This window comes from Rattus norvegicus, chromosome 9 (genome assembly GCF_021556685.1).
Source record: "Rattus norvegicus strain SHRSP/BbbUtx chromosome 9, alternate assembly SHRSP_T2T, whole genome shotgun sequence".
In the NCBI taxonomy this organism is placed as follows: Eukaryota; Metazoa; Chordata; class Mammalia; order Rodentia; family Muridae; genus Rattus; species Rattus norvegicus.
In genome coordinates this window covers 57679660-57695171 of record NC_141542.1, presented here as the reverse complement: position 1 = coordinate 57695171, position 15512 = coordinate 57679660, and the positions used below count along the sequence as shown (strand labels likewise).

Genomic DNA, 15512 nt, shown 5'->3' with positions numbered 1-15512 from the left:
CAAGGATTTCTTAGACGCCAGCTGGGTGTTCGACAATTCAGTTCGATTATGATAATGACAAATGTTAATAATGACTCCATAAACAGAGGGCCCCAAAGACACTGTCACAAAAGACAGTCCCCTATGCTGCAAATATCAATTTCCAGAGCGAGGTTGTCACTCTCCTCTACCCCAGTCTAGGACTATATAATGTCTCACATTCTATAGTTTTCTAGGATAACCTTGGAACACAGGGGAGCTGTTCACTGATTTCTCATACAATAAGGTATGTGACAAAGGACATAATATGCAGTGCTGAGATATAAAGGTATGTGGAAAGGGGCTTCAAGAGTCCATATCAGGCAGGCATCCTATGACATGTTCAACAACCACAGACTCTCCCAACTCCTAGTTCATGAATATTCATATAATCCTCACTACTTGGGGATAACCAATCAGTAGCCCCCTGCCAAAGATGAGCAGCAGGCTGAATGTTTCAAATTTCTCAGTATGTCTTAATGTTGATGGTGACCAGTCCTCACTTTTAAGTAGAATGAAGGTGTCTGTTTATGTCTCCTAAAAATAAAGACGCTTCTATCTGCCAAGAAAGTCTAAGGCGTTGAAATGTTGACTCAATGCTATGAACAGGGAGAAACTGTGTTAATATGTACTTGTGCACATGTAGAGATATAGAGAATTTCTTTGGAAGAAATGATACATGACTTCAGGTCTGATCTTGATAAGAAACTCCAGGAGGTAACCACTTTGGTAGTTTTCCAAGGTCTTAATAAAAGAGGCTGACTCTTGAAACAAGTGCTTGCTTGGAAGGTGGGTCTGAGTAAATGTTTTCTGCCCAGCAGTATCCACACTCAAAGGCCATTTCAGAGAAATCCATATAACCCTTTCCTAAGGGGACTTTCCAGGCTTGGAATAAATGTAAATTCAACTAAATAAATTAATAAGCATGGAACATGCAGGAAAATTGGGGGTGACATGTCACAAGCACCTCTTTGGGTCATTAATAAACATTGACAATGGTTTCATGATTCAGGAAATCCAGAGAAATTAAATAGCACATGCATTTTATTTTGTGATGTCAACAAAACAGCAAAGCACTAAATGCTCCTGGGTGAGGAGCCCTTCAACTGCCTGAAATTTTTGTTGGAGAAGCCTGAGGAAGTGGCCAGAACTACCCAATGTGCCTGCTCTGTCTGACCCAATTCATCATCTGATCATGTGAATAGCAATGGCTTCCCTAGGTGAAGGCAAAACATAGATGGAGTGCTGACCATGGAAGATGTTACATAGTAAGTGGGTTTGAGCTTGTTTGGGTTTTTTGTTTTTGTTTTTGTTTTTGTTTTGTTTGTGATCTTTTTTGGTTACTCCAAAGACTGGCAGGGAAGGTGCTATGATTCCAGGGGTGCTCTAAAGAGGAAAAAAGTGAGTATCCAAAACTGGTCATAGAGCTTGATGAGGGGGAACAAAAAAAGTTAATGGGAACTAGGGAGGCTCAAGCAAACATAGGGACCAGAATTCCATCCCTAAACCCATGAAAACACTCAACACAGTCATGGGAATTTCAAGGCCTGGGGATGAGGAGTCAGCTAGAAGCTCTCTGGTCAACAAGTCTGCCCAGGGTGTAGTTATGGCAAAGTATTGGCCAATATTTGAAACCGCTGCATTAAAACTACAGCCTTCCAAGAGGAGAAAATACCTAAGACTTTTCAGTATTTTGTTTCCTTACGTAGATGGGTTTCTACGATTCATTGTGTGGTGAAAGGCCACCTCGTTAACGTGATTCTTTTTTTCTTCCTCATTTCTGTGAGATTCTTTCAAGTCCAGCCAAATGTGTGTCACAAGGGAATTATGAATTGACAACAGAGCACAAGGAAGCAGAAGTGAGAAGCTATCCACATGTAAATTATACATAGAAAATGTCATAATCCCCAGGACCAATCAGACCAACAACACAATTCACCCTTTTTACCGATGAAAAGCAGCAAACCTAGGCAGGAGAGAGGGTTCCCGAAGCCTCTTTGTTTTCTTGTATCCTTTAACACTTTTAAAACAATGTAATATGATCAATAACCATATCTAGCTAGAGAGGAGAGAGACCACACCAGGAAAGCCTGACCCTTTCTCTGCTCCCCTTCGCCAACCAAGCACTTTCTTAGAATTAAAATCCTCACAATGCATTGAGAAATGCTTTTCTGCTCATGCTGCAATTTGACTGACCCTTATACCCCCCCATATTTGGAAAATAAAATAATAGTCATTCCTGTATTTCCCAAAGAATCAATGGCCCAGCACTCGTCAGTTCTTTTGGGACAAACCACCCAACCTCCAAATCACTCTGCTCTCTGTCTTCAGGGTTTCTCTGCCATTGCTAGCAACACCAAGACGATGCAGGGGCAAAAGGCCCTTCTGCTTCTTAGGAGTGGACTTGAGAGCAGACTCAAGTATTAGAAGCTAGGAGATGAGAGGGGCTATCCAGCACTAGAAGCCAAACCACCCACCTACCTTGTCCATGCAACACTAAGGCTGTCCCAACTGTGTAAGCTCCATGGGCTTCTTTTTCTCCTGCTAAAGTGAAACAAAACCCTCCATTTCTCCTAGCAACCCGGATTAGCCTAACAACTACCGTTGAGCAAATGCCACTTGTTATTTGTCTCAGCCTCCAAAGTGGGAACCGACCACCCTGAACTCCCTGAGCCTCCCAAACAGCTCACACCACTGATCTAGCATGCTGGACTCGCTGGCTGCATCTCCCTTTACCCTTCTGCTTTAAAACACATTTATCACTCTCTCTTCTCTCCCCCTCCCTCATCCCTCTCTCTCCTTTTCCTTGTCTCCTCATCTCCCTGTCTACCACCTGTGCACACGTGCCTATGGAGGTCAATCAATCACCTCGGTTGTCAATCTTTCCTTTGCCTTGCTTGTCGCCAGGGTCTCCTGTTGCTCACAGTTGCAGACTCTATGCTAACTGGCCTGGGAGCTTCCAGGGAGCTTCCAGGGCTTCTCCCATCCTGCTGTCCGACCCTGGGATTACAGAATTGAACTACTGCTTCTGTGAGTTTATGCGAGTTTTTATGAGTTCTTTCTGTGAGTTCTGGGGATCTCAACTCAAGTCCTTACACTTGAGGCTTGGCAAGGGCTTTACCACCCACTGAGCCACTCCCAGCTCTGTCCCTTCCTTTTTGAAAAAGTCCCTCAAGGACAAGGAGATCTGAGCCTCTTAAGTGTCTTGTGAGCTTCCTCAGCATCCAGCTTTTGTCTTACCAATTCCCTCTTAGAATATCCTCCCCTTCCCTCTCCCTCTCCCCACCCTTCCTCCTCTTCCTCCTTCCCTCCTCCTCTTCCTCCTTCCCTCCTCCTCCCTCCTCCTCTGCTCCCCTCCCAGTTCTCCTCTATCTCCTCACCACTGAGACCAACCCAAACACCCTATCATATACCCCCAAGGTGTATTCAGGGCACTCTCCAGCTCTGTCCTCTGCAACACTGCAAGGCTTATCACCCCCACCCTACCCTGTCTGTGGTACTCAGCAACCCTACTTTACTCTGCTTGTGCTCTCTCCCTTACCCTGATGCTCATTTAAGACACTAGTCTAGCAGATGACAGCTAAGCGAAGCAGATGTTTCAATATTTGTCAAACGAATGAAATTAGGCCCTGTTTACATGCCTGATGCCCACAGTTCCCAAGAAAGTGGGACGCACACTCAGCAGGCACAGGCCCTCCAGAACTTCCAGGCACAAGGTTTTCTGAGAAAAGGACTTAAATATCCCCCAGCAGGCAGTATTTGGCAATCCCTCTACACACGCTTGATCTAGCCTGCTCCTTGTTTATGTGGGTAATTGACTGGCTTAATAGCTGTGGCTCCCCAGGTCAGTGATTCCCAGCCAGCCCATACTATGTAGTAGTGGTAGCATAGCATAACCATCTGGAGAGTCCTGACACCAAGGCTGCACTCAGGCCTACCATACCCAAAATCCCCGGGGTGAGATCCGGGCATCAGTATTTTCAAGGCTCCCCATGTGAATTCCATGCACAGCCAGAACCCACGACTGCTGCTTATAACCAAGATGGGTGATGTTAGCAGAATCTTGTTCCAACTGTTTTCTATCCATTGCTGCAGACTGAGGCCAAGCAAAGAAAAGAGTTCAGGTTCCCTAAAACAGCTGAGTGCGAAACCCACCCTAAAGGAAGCACGCACACACCCATCCTACGTCCTACCATAGTGTATACTTTCCTGTGAATCTAGTTTCTAGGTACATGGCCTTACGAAATTGTTAAAAAGCTTCACTTTGGGGAAGTAAGCACAGGAGTCGGCTTGTACGATGAAACTAACCTCAGTTTGAGGCTGATGGTCTGCATCCAGTCAGTGAGAGGTGCTGCCTGTCATTTCCCTCCCACCCACAAGAGCAAAACCTGTCACCTTCCTTTGTCCCTCTGAGTCACCTCAGAACTAACGTAGAAAAGTGCTTAAACCTTGAGGGAAATTGATTCAAACAGGTAGTTAAAGCGGGTTCACATAAGATTTTATTTTTAAGTCAAAGAAGTTTCAATATGCATCCTGTCAGTGTGAGTGCAATCACTGAGCAGAGCATAGATTCCTCCCCCACCCCTACCACCCCGGTCTAGGGAAGAAATCCTGAGAACATCTGAATAGGCTTTTATAGAGGAGTTAAGAAAGAGATGATGCTGTCTGAGAGACCAGATTTCCCCCCACCCACTTCTAGCAGAATCTGTTTAATTATTCCATGGGAACTGCTAGTGGGATGCCATGATGATTGGATGTATACTTTGTTGTTAAATGTATTTCATATGTAATTCTTTTTTTAACATAAAATGTTACCAAATTCCTCTGAACACTTTCTCACAATCCTTCCAGGGGCTAAAAAAATAAAACTTTTGCATGACGTCCTTTTTTAAAAACTAACTTATTCACAGATGCCAGTGTGGGTCCTATCCCTCAGGGTCTGTGCTAAGAAACTTGAATCAACTCAGTGTTAGTGAGAAATGTATGGTCCAGACATTCATGTCCAATGGTAGACTGACCCAGATTCTTCGTGGCTCAGCTTGTAGTTTACCTTATGACGGTCCGAGAGTGAGGCTCTTGCAATGGAAACTGTACTTTGTGTTCTGAATTTGGATTTTTTTTTCCCTGAACTGCTGTATTTTACTCGATTACTGCTGAGCAGTTACAGCGAAGTTTCCAGTCAGCCAGAGAATCACACGTCAGACACTTGACAGTACACTGTGCTCCAGGCAGCAGTAATTGGCAGGGTCAGTAGGTTGCATGTACTGTCCAATGATATGTTCCAATTTATGTTCAGTTCCTCACGGTGCAGCCCCATTATAAATCAATCAAAAAGCTCTAATACCCCTTCTTTAAAAAACCTTCACAGGGCCTCAGTAGGTACGAGTATTGCTGCTCTAACAGAAGGGGTGGATGCAGTTTCCAGCACCCATGTGGTGGCCACTCACAACTCTCTTTACTTAGGAAAGAATTCAATACCCTGTGGTCACACCAAGAGCAGCAGGCACGTGTATTAATGCAGACACTCATGTAGAGCCATAAAACAAAAGTATATAAAATCTTTTTTTAAAGACTACGTTCTTCCTTGAGTCACTGTTATCACTTTAGCAGTGATGGAGAAAGAAGTTTGAGAGTCCAAAAATCTAATGTGCAAATCCGAAGTCTTCTGTGGACTTGCTACAGCCCAAGAAACATGACTCCTAGCACTAAATCTGTTTCCTTAGGAAGAAACTGAAAACTACAAAACCCACAGGAGAAACGTGGTAATGCCTTTAAAGCTCCCAGATGTGACATCAAGGGGATAGATGCCTGCTAACTTTTTGTTCTAGAACTTCCAGGAAAGGTAGTCCCTAGGCAAAGAGGCTGTGCCCAAGGTACCGCTCCTAAGACTGGGTGACCACTCATCCATCTCAAGAACACAGAGAGGTCAAGAGGTGAGCAAATAAAACCATCGGCAAGAGAGCATCTAGGAGGAGTTGACTCAGAGTTTCCAGTCAAGTTCTAGAATTATGGAAGCTACATGAGCCTCTCGGGGTGTAATTATGGCTTTGGAATGTGTTGGCTTTGTGGTTATGCTGGGCTGTGTTTTTGGTAGCAATGCCTAAGCAACCCCAACGCTGACTTCAGACAGGAGGAAACCATCTTAGTGCTGAGAGGTTCAGTGTCTCCACAGAAAAGACATGTTCAAGCCCAGGGGTTCCTCCTCTGGTAAAACAGTCCAGTAGCCCACTAAGGATGAAGATGTGCTGTTGCGGTCCTAGAACAAAGCTGCCCTGTTCTTTCACTGTCTGGCAGTGTTCAGACAAACACTGGCTGAAATCGCTGCCAAGGCTTTTTAAATTTAAATCTGTTCACACCATCGTTGTGAACTGATCTGACATAGCGCCTTAGTTTGTTGTGACTGCTATAACGAGCTACCAGGAACAGCATGGTTTAAAAAAAATGAATGCCTATCTCCCGCAGTTCCGGAGACTGGAAGTCCAAGGCCCAAGTGCCTGCAAACCCACTCTGGTGACAGCTTACCTCCTGGTTTTCCAGAGCCTGCTTCTTGCTGTGTGAACACATGGCAAAAAAGAAAGCTAGGCAGCGTCTGATAACCGTGCTGATCTTATTGTGCACAAGGGCCTCAGAACCTAAATGTCTCCAAGAGAGTCTACCTCCTGATATCCTCACACTGGGATTAAAGACTGAACAAGCAGTCCACACGGGTATAGGAAAACCAAACACCTAACATCCCTGAGTCCTACAGCGTGTGCTTCAGTTTCCATAGATATGTGTCAAAGTTTATGACCCTTGTTTTGTAAATCATTGGCTTTTCATAACCATCCGTTCCACCTTGACGAGTCCAGACAGTCTAGTGTACAGTCCAGCATAATAAAATATAGAGAGTAGAAATGGCGTGCAGAATACAGAAGGTTTTAAATAGATAACATACCGTTTTGCATGATGCCAACTAAAGGCTCAGAAGCCAGTCCCATCCAGACAACCAGAGGCGACTTCGCTTGGCGAGCCTTTTAACTTCATGCTTTCGCTGATACGGCGCAGCCCCTGCTGAGTCTGCCTTGAGGCAGCTCTGTGCGCGTCATATATTTGGAATTCACATATGGAGTCATTTCTCAGAAATAACCCTCGTCCTCATCCCTGGACCAGAAGGTAAAGCTGTTAGGATGTTAGCTGACCTGACAGCTCCCCCACTTCCTGTCCAGGTGCGCCTGGCTCCATGGAAACCTGATCTATCACCACTTCCCTGGGGTCATATTTACCAAAAGCTGTATCCCAAGGGTTTCCACTCCTGTGCACGTACACATTAACTCTGCTCTTCTCTGGCCACAAACAATCACCTAGGACAGTTTAGCCTTAGAGATGGGTCTGGGTGTGTCTGATCAAAACTGTGTTTTCTCTTTCCTCTTTCCTTCCATAATGAGAGTACATCTCTACACTTAGAGCCAGTAAGAATGGAAGCCACGGTCCAGCCCATACTCAACTCATGAGCCAGTCGGCCCACAGTAATGGACCAGAGGGGAATATGACTTGCAAGAGGACACTGTCTCGCTATCGTTATGGACTGCAGGACTACTGGAAACTTTGTTCAGCTCCCTGGCACAGAAGGCTGGTAGTGTTCATCATTTGCTGAAATCAGGAAGCCTCAGCCCCTCTCCCCCACTTGTCCATGCAGTGGTGCTGAGGGAACTTCCTATCCCTATCTCTAAATATGACTGTAACCCATCTGCAGCCATAGAGAAGGATATGTAAGACCCCACCTATAGCAATCTCCAGGCAGAGCCTCAATGACATTTGGTGACCATGCTCACTAGACCTATTTTTATCTTGTTCTCCAAGGTAGCTGGGCCTTCCTCACTACTTCCTCTCTGCATCCATTTGATAGTCAGCTGATGTGTCTCAGGGTGGACTGACAAATTCTCCCCAATTAATGATTGTGCTTCCCTCTCTACCCACTCTTTCTCTCCCCACCTGTAGGGTCTGGAGCAATGCTCAGCACAGAATGACATTTGAAACTTGGAATTCACCCAGGGAGTCGCTTCTCAGAAACGCCCGAACCAGGAGGCGAAATGGTCAGTCCGTTGAGTAACAGATGGGAATGCTTTTCCTAAGTGGAGTTTTGCTTCTAGGAAAGATAAAATGTACTTTGTGTTTAAAAGTCTCTGTGGCCATTCCAGACAAAGCTTTTATTATTTATGTCCTGCTGAGGTCGGAGCTTGGTAAAGCACAGGTCCTTCACCCAGTGTCAGCCCATCATGATCTCTTGAGGCACAAACAAAAGATGCTGATGCATAGAGCCTCCCCCCACCCCCGCCACCACAATGTCACACACTGGAGCAGGTACCGTCAGCAAGGTTCAAGCACGGAGGCTCCAGTTCTGCCTTCCTACTTGACAACCTAAGTCTATCTGATCCAAATTCCTACCTCTGCCCCAATGCCCACAATGATCTGCCCTCAGTCTCTGTGTCCGGTTCATCTGTTACCCTCCCCCAGTCCCTTCACCCATGCACAGACATTCTGATGCTCAAACAGCCATTGCTTGATTGCTGCGTTTGAGACTGGATCTCCTCTCATTCTATAGCCATGTTGGCCTTAGATTTGTGATCCCTCTGCCTCAGCCTTTGGAGCGCTAAAATATGGATATGGGCCACTGTGCCTGATTCTTCAAACACAACTTTTACGACCCTGTGCCCAATCTCTGAGTAGCTCCATCTCATGTCCTGAGACGCCCCTCCTTTCCCCTCAAAAAGTACCAATTATTAGAGTAAGATAGAGCTCAGCCATTTGTTGTCTAAACAGCCCTTTTAGGCTTTTATGGTACTCATCACAGGATTTTCCGGTAGTGGCCAGGTCCCCTTCACCTGTCTTGTTATCCCATGGCCACACACAAAGCAAGTCCTCAAAAACTAACTGGTAAGTGAGTGGAAGTAATGATATGTAATTATTTAAACCAAGAGAATGGATGCCCAACCTCATTCACATTCTGAGACAGTTTACAACACACTGAATTTTAAAATATTAATAGTAAGACACTGAACTCACCTTTTCTCCCCCTCAATAAAAACTAGCTTGGTGAACTTGGGAGATGGCTCAATGAGTCAAGCCCTTGCTCTGTAAGCATGAGAACCACGGATTCAAATGTCCAGGAACCATATGAAAACTAGGCTTGGCAGCATGTGCCTATAAGCCCAGCCCTGAGAGGGCAAAGCCAAGTGGCAAGACAGTCGAGTCGAAGCAGCATACTCTGGGTTCAAGGAAAGAACTTGTCTCAAAAAGCAAAATGGAGAGCAAAGGAGAAAGTCACATGCTATCACCATCTGACCTCCACACATGCATGTGAGAGTGAGAACACACCACATACACAATACACACAGGCACCACACAGAGGTACAAACACACAGACACAAGCACAAGACACACAGAGAGACACCACACACAGACACATACAAATACCACTCACACAGCGATAACACAGAGACCACACACACACAAACACACATATAAACATCACACATACAAACACCACACACGTACATATACACACAGAGACACCACACATAGAGAGACAACACAGAGAGAGAGAGAGAGAGAGAGAGAAACCACACACACACAAACACATACAGAGACAATACACACACAAACATCACACGCACAGATATCGCAGGAATAAACTTCACACATAGACACAGAAACATACAGAGAGACACCATACACACACACAGACACACACAAACACAGACACCATATACGTACACATAAACATACAAGTACACACACACACACACACACACACACACTGACTGGCTGACTGGCTCGTGCCTGGGAAGGAGTACATTGGGAAACAATGTACTGGGTATCTCTGACGGGGCTGCTCATTGGTATCAGCTGGTGGTGTGGATGGGAAGTGATTTGTTTATCTGAGTCACATTCAGCTTACAGGCATGGGTGCTTGAACATCTGCAAAGTGACAGGGGCAAGCTGTTATCCACTGCAACACTGATGAACACGACAAAGGACTACAGATGCCTTCAGGGACCTCCAGAGAGTTAAGGCAGCCCAGTAGACACAGAAATGCACTGTAATGACTGTAATGGACTGTTCACTGTAAGGAAGAAGTGGACACCAACGAACAGTCCTTCAGAAAAGTGCCTGTTGTGAAAGACCAGAAAAAAGAGGATACTGCGCTGCAGAAAGGGAGGGGAGAGACACATCCTGGACAGTCCTTTAAGTACAGACATGAAAAAGCTGTGTGTCACCTACTTTAAAAAAAATCAGTGACCCACAAAATATCTTACCATCTAGACCCCTGAAGTTGTATGTATGAAGAAGATGTATAAAGACAGACAAACCATGTACAGTTAGTATTTAACTATCCTCCCTTCAAATTACAGGGTTAGGGCTGGGAGTGTAGTTCAGATATACAGCTGCTTGCCGGATATGGAAGGCCCTGGGTCCAATCTATAGCACTGCCTGTAAGTTAATTACATTTAAGACTGCAACAGTTTATGGAAAAGTTTAACCAAAAGTAAATAGAAATCCCTCTGTAATTGTATGCATGACCATTTATAACCAGGACAGCTAAGCAGAGGGAAGACAGAGAAGTGGCTCGTGAGAAGCTACAAGTGACCTCTGTTACTGAGCCTGCAGCTCATCCTAGCCTTCTCAGGGACAGTCCCTGAGCTCCCTAGGTAATGACTTGAAGCCTCAGCAGGTGAAAAGTTGAAGAGTCTCTGCCCATTTCAGGCACCAATCACCGTTAGATTGACAAGATAAACGGAATATCCAGCCAGGGACAATGTGGTCAGAACATTCAAACCAGGTGACATTTTCCACTGGCCCCTGTAGATTCAGAGAGATTAAGAATCTCTGATAGAGCTTGCAGCCTCAGCATCTCCAAAGGCATCAGAATTGACATCTCAGGACATTTGATAGAAGAACCACGGCTATTGGCTCCCAGCTGGGGAGGACCTGGTGGTCTGTGGGCTTAGAACGAAGGGCATTTGATGTATACTGGTGGGTTTCGTGGTGGGCTTTTTACTGATGCTCTGGGTCTTGGCTTGCTCATCTGGCCCAAGAGCAAGAAAATAATGAATATACTTTGTCTGAGTTAGGGAAAAAAGTGTCTAAGATTGTGGGCTTTTAGTTTTTCACATCTTGGAATATTTGTATGAACATAAAGAGAGAGTGAGATCCATTTGCTTCACTTAAATCTCCTGCACACGTATCTGATATAATGTTTTTGCCTAATCTTGGGCGTGAAGCAAAGTTTTGTGGCTGTAATTTTCCACTTGTGGCATCGTGTGAACGTGGCTCAAAAAGTTTCAGCTTTGGGATCTTTGCGAATGCTTAAGGGTGACACTTAGGCTCCTGGGAAAGAAATGAAATAATATGTAAAATAAAGCAAAACAAACAAAGAAAGACATAATTTTTTTTTCCTCCTTAGGGAAGATCTGGCAGGATGTAAGGATACACTCAAGTGAACCACACAAAGTTCTCTGTAAGCCCCCTGGACTCCAGAGTCAGGCTGTCTGCACCAAGAATCCTGCCTCCACAGCAACTTCTGCTGTGACTTCAATAGACTCAGTTCTCTATGCCTCCGTTTCCTAATCTTCAAAACAAGCTAGCGAAAATGCTCCCTTCTGTCGTGAATGTAAACGGGACCCTGACCTGACCAAGTATCAGGTGTACAAGTGTTGCTCTCATTGGTCAGAACAAACATCAGTGTAGTCCTGATCAGCAGTGCTGGAGATGGAGTAAATCACTCTGTCCGTCTCCCCTTCAGTCATGTTCTCAAGCTCAAACTCCGAGCATTCACTTGCTTAGGAGCTCCCATAAAGAATGTTACCACACACTGAGTAGAAACAAAAACCAGCCTTCCATTCACCCCAGAAAAGCTCTATCTGGGTTCTTTGTTAAATCTCTGTTTGTTTTGGAATACCCCCTTCCTTAAAGAGTCGGGTAACAATGTTTCCAGCTCCCTTTTACTGGCTTCTTCCAGATTTGCTTATTGAAAGCACAGTAGGTGGTCAACCCCCAATTCAGGCAAGGAGAGAGAGAGAGAGAGAGAGAGAGAGAGAGAGAGAGAGAGAGAGAGAGAGAGAGAGAGAATGGCCATGGGAGACCAAAACAAAACTCACAGGTGGTGACAATCCCTGGAGGAAAGTCACCATGCTGTCCTAAATGCAGATGGATTATGAGCTGTTCCTAAAGGCAGATGGATTAAGAAATGACAAGTGGGGAACCACTTTTATCTACAGTATTCCACACAGCAAACAGTGCCTCTGAATCTAAGTCAACTTTAAAGGAGAGATAAAACCTGTAATGAGGTTTCCCCCCAGGTAAAAGTCAGAGCAAAAGAAGTTAACCCCGCCCCCTCAGCACACTTTCTGAGAGACATCAAAGGAGGTCACAGACCTCTGAAACTAGGTTGGCAGAAGTTACGGTAAAAGGGCACTTTGGTGTTAAAAAAAGAAAAAAGAAAAAGATTTAAGTTGAAACCAAAGGGCAGGGAAGGAGTCAGAAGTTTCCCAAACTAGTACAATTCATCATTATACAAACAAACAAAGGCCAGGGCCAGTGAAAATGTTGCCTACTTGTGATGGACACTTATGTAGCGCACTCCTAGGATTAATTCAACAGTGGATTCCATCTCTGGGAACTTATCCCAAGACAAGACTCATGAGAAGATGCAAAGGCTCACTGTAACTATTTATAAAGTCTATGTTGCTAACAATAGAAAAGAAAACAATGTCTCATCCACCGATACTATTTAATAAGCTATGTAAGGTGTTTTAAAAGCCTGTAGGGCACACCTGTGCAGTAACATGGGCATATGTGGAGGCCAGAGGTTGACCTCTGGTGTCTTCCTCAATCACTTTTCTACCTTTTTCTTTTAATTTTGAGACAGGGCCTCTCATTGAACCGGGAGCTCTCCAGTGAGCCAGACTGCCTGGCCAGGGGCCTCCCCAGATCCGTGTGTCTCTGCTCACCTAGTACGCACGGTGACCTCTCTCCCCACAGAGCCATCTCCCCAACCTCTAGCGCCTTGATTAAAAGAAACTCGTTGCTATGAAAAATTGCTCACACTATATTTCTAGAAGGTAAAACCAAGTAATAAAACACGTGTAGTATGATTATATTTCTTCAAAATGCAAATATATTCAGGAGACAAGATATTCATCCATGTTATGGGTCAACTCTCCCATATCTGAAATGCTAGGGACCAGAACTGTTCGGATTTCAGAAAATGTTTGATTTGGGAATATTTACATAGTCTTCATTGCATCTCCATAGTTCAAAACTCTGATGTCTCCAAGTCCATGCAGAAACCCTCAGAGTTCAGAGGAAGGATGTGCAGAGGCACAACGGCCCACACACAGGATTCATCTTGCCAGGATGCAGAATTTTTCTCTTCCTTTCACTATCCCTGTGCACTCACTTACCTTTGTAACAATGAACCAGTGCTGTCTCAATTTTTGAAAGGCACATTCTAGAAGCAGACCTTCACCATTCCTTCATAATGGCTGTCACGTCTTTCTTCTCATCAAACTGTTGGGCTTATGCCAATAAGGTTTGTGAACCCAAAGTTTTTAACCAGTGTCTGTGCTGTCGAAAATGACTTCTAAAAATGAATGACCCGATTAGAAATACCATCTTAATCTCAGAAAGTATTCCCCAATCTTCTGGCTAATTCTCATATTGTCCCTTCCCGGTAGATCAACGTGTTTACGGTGAGCATGGAGAACAGGTACTGAGCCTGCAACCCACAGAGGGCAGCTGCTCCTCCAGCACATGCTGAGACTTACCATACGCTTTGGTTCCTGCCTGGCTGTACCTTTGGGAGAATTCATCCCCTGTGTTCTAGCAATCTAGACAATCACTAACACAGCACAAAACTACTGTCATGCATGAAACAATTTGGAATCTGATTGAATTAAATGGAAGTCAGGAAACTTCATTTTGTCCCCCACCTTATTTTCCTTATTTCCTGTCTTTATTCTTTCTGATTCTGTCCCTGTTGTTGTTGTTGTTGTTTTTACCAGAAACACAGCTGATGGGAACTGTAACAGTTAAGCTATCCAATGAGAAGTCAGGGCAAAGTTTACAATCCTCATTTGAGTGCATACACAACCTTCTCTATTGCTATGTACAAAGCCTCCAAACAGAGTGTACAGCGAGACTCTGTCTCCAAAACAAAACAAAAAGAGAAGGCATGCACTTGGTTTTTAAGGCTGCTTTTTTTTTTAAACCCTTATTGAAGGAAGTGTGTGTGAGCCCGCGTTGCCTGTCAGGTTTCTCGATCACTTCAAATGCAACCAGTGGCTCCTGCTGATAGCAAGGCTCTCAGCGCACCCTCTAGTAAGAGTGTCCTGTCTGGTGTGAACCTTGCAAAAGGCTCACCTTACAACCCATCCCATTGATGCAAGAGCCACGACTGTGATAGCTTACAAGTAGCACATCGTAAGTGACGTTAACAAGCAAACAGTATGCTTAAAAGGAGTCTACAATAAGCCCTAAAAGTACTTAAAAATACAGTTTCCATGCATTTCATAGTGAATCTCCCACACAGTGAAACTTAACTGCAGGCGATCTTAATACGCTCATACACACGTCTTCATGTTAAGTGTGCCTGTAGGGACGTAGAACAACACCAAGAAACTCTGTGTCTTCTCTGAGTGAACAGCATAGTGCTGCCTTTACTCGGTTTCCATTTGTCCTTCCCAAGTAACTCTTCCGTGTGTAAGTAAACATCTCCACACACCCCAGACGAAGGAGAAAATCGAGACAGGAAATTCTAAATTGCAGCAAGCCATCTTACCATCTGGGTTGTTCACGATCGTGTACTGGGAACTCGGATGACATCCAGCAACCTTTCTCCCGGGGAACGAAGTCTGCTAAGCTGAGGCTGGCTGTTAAAACCAAAAATGCCTCCTGCAGTTAGGCCAGGACAGCATTACTTACTCTTTGCTTTGCTTCCTAAAAAGCACTGGACTGGGTCTGGGGTGCACGAGACTGACGGAAAGCTGACTTCTTGTGAGTCGACCCAGCGAAAGTGGGCTCTTCATGACGCCTGTGTCAGAGCCTCTTGGGCTTTAATCCTGCAGTGACACATCTGGGGAACTATGAACAGGAAACTCAGAGCTGGGCAGTAAGCCAGAAGCATTCGGTAAACGTGCCAAGCCCTTATGAAATATTAGTACCCTGGCTGCACATGAGCTTTCCACATTTTCCAATGAAGGCTTTCTCCCCTTGTCTAACCTTACATTACATCTCTATAATGCCACTGATATACACCTGGCCTAGAATTACAGTCCTGCCCTGATTCTTCACAAACAGAGCCTGGCCTGGGATCTCACCCCCAACACACACTGCCATCACCCAGTCTATCAGAGGGTCCCCAGGCAATGTCACAAGACTTCATTCAGTTCTACAAAGAGATCGGATCCAGAACCCTGAACCTGCCCAGTGACCCCTGGGGGTGGGGGTGGAGGGCT

General features: G+C 45.0%; 1 protein-coding gene across 20 annotated transcripts in view; it reads right to left on the bottom strand.

Moving 5' to 3' along the window:
- Il1r1 (interleukin 1 receptor type 1) overlaps window positions 1–15086 on the bottom strand; it is a 76381-nt gene extending 61295 nt beyond the window's left edge. For 7 of the 20 annotated variants that reach the window (XM_087564888.1, XM_087564901.1, XM_087564887.1 and 4 more), the window contains exon 1: window positions 14837–15086. Coding sequence is in view for 1 of the 20 variants with exons in the window: in XM_087564883.1 (XP_087421009.1) it covers window positions 14837–14839 (3 nt within the window). In the remaining 19 variants the exon portion in view is untranslated. Of the gene's footprint in view, window positions 1–6952; window positions 7211–7989; window positions 8144–13460; window positions 13640–14836 lie in introns of those variants that run through there. The other 13 variants (XM_087564905.1, XM_087564899.1, XM_087564906.1 and 10 more) reach the window with 9 other exon arrangements.
- Between the last annotated feature and the right edge of the window lie 426 nt (window positions 15087–15512).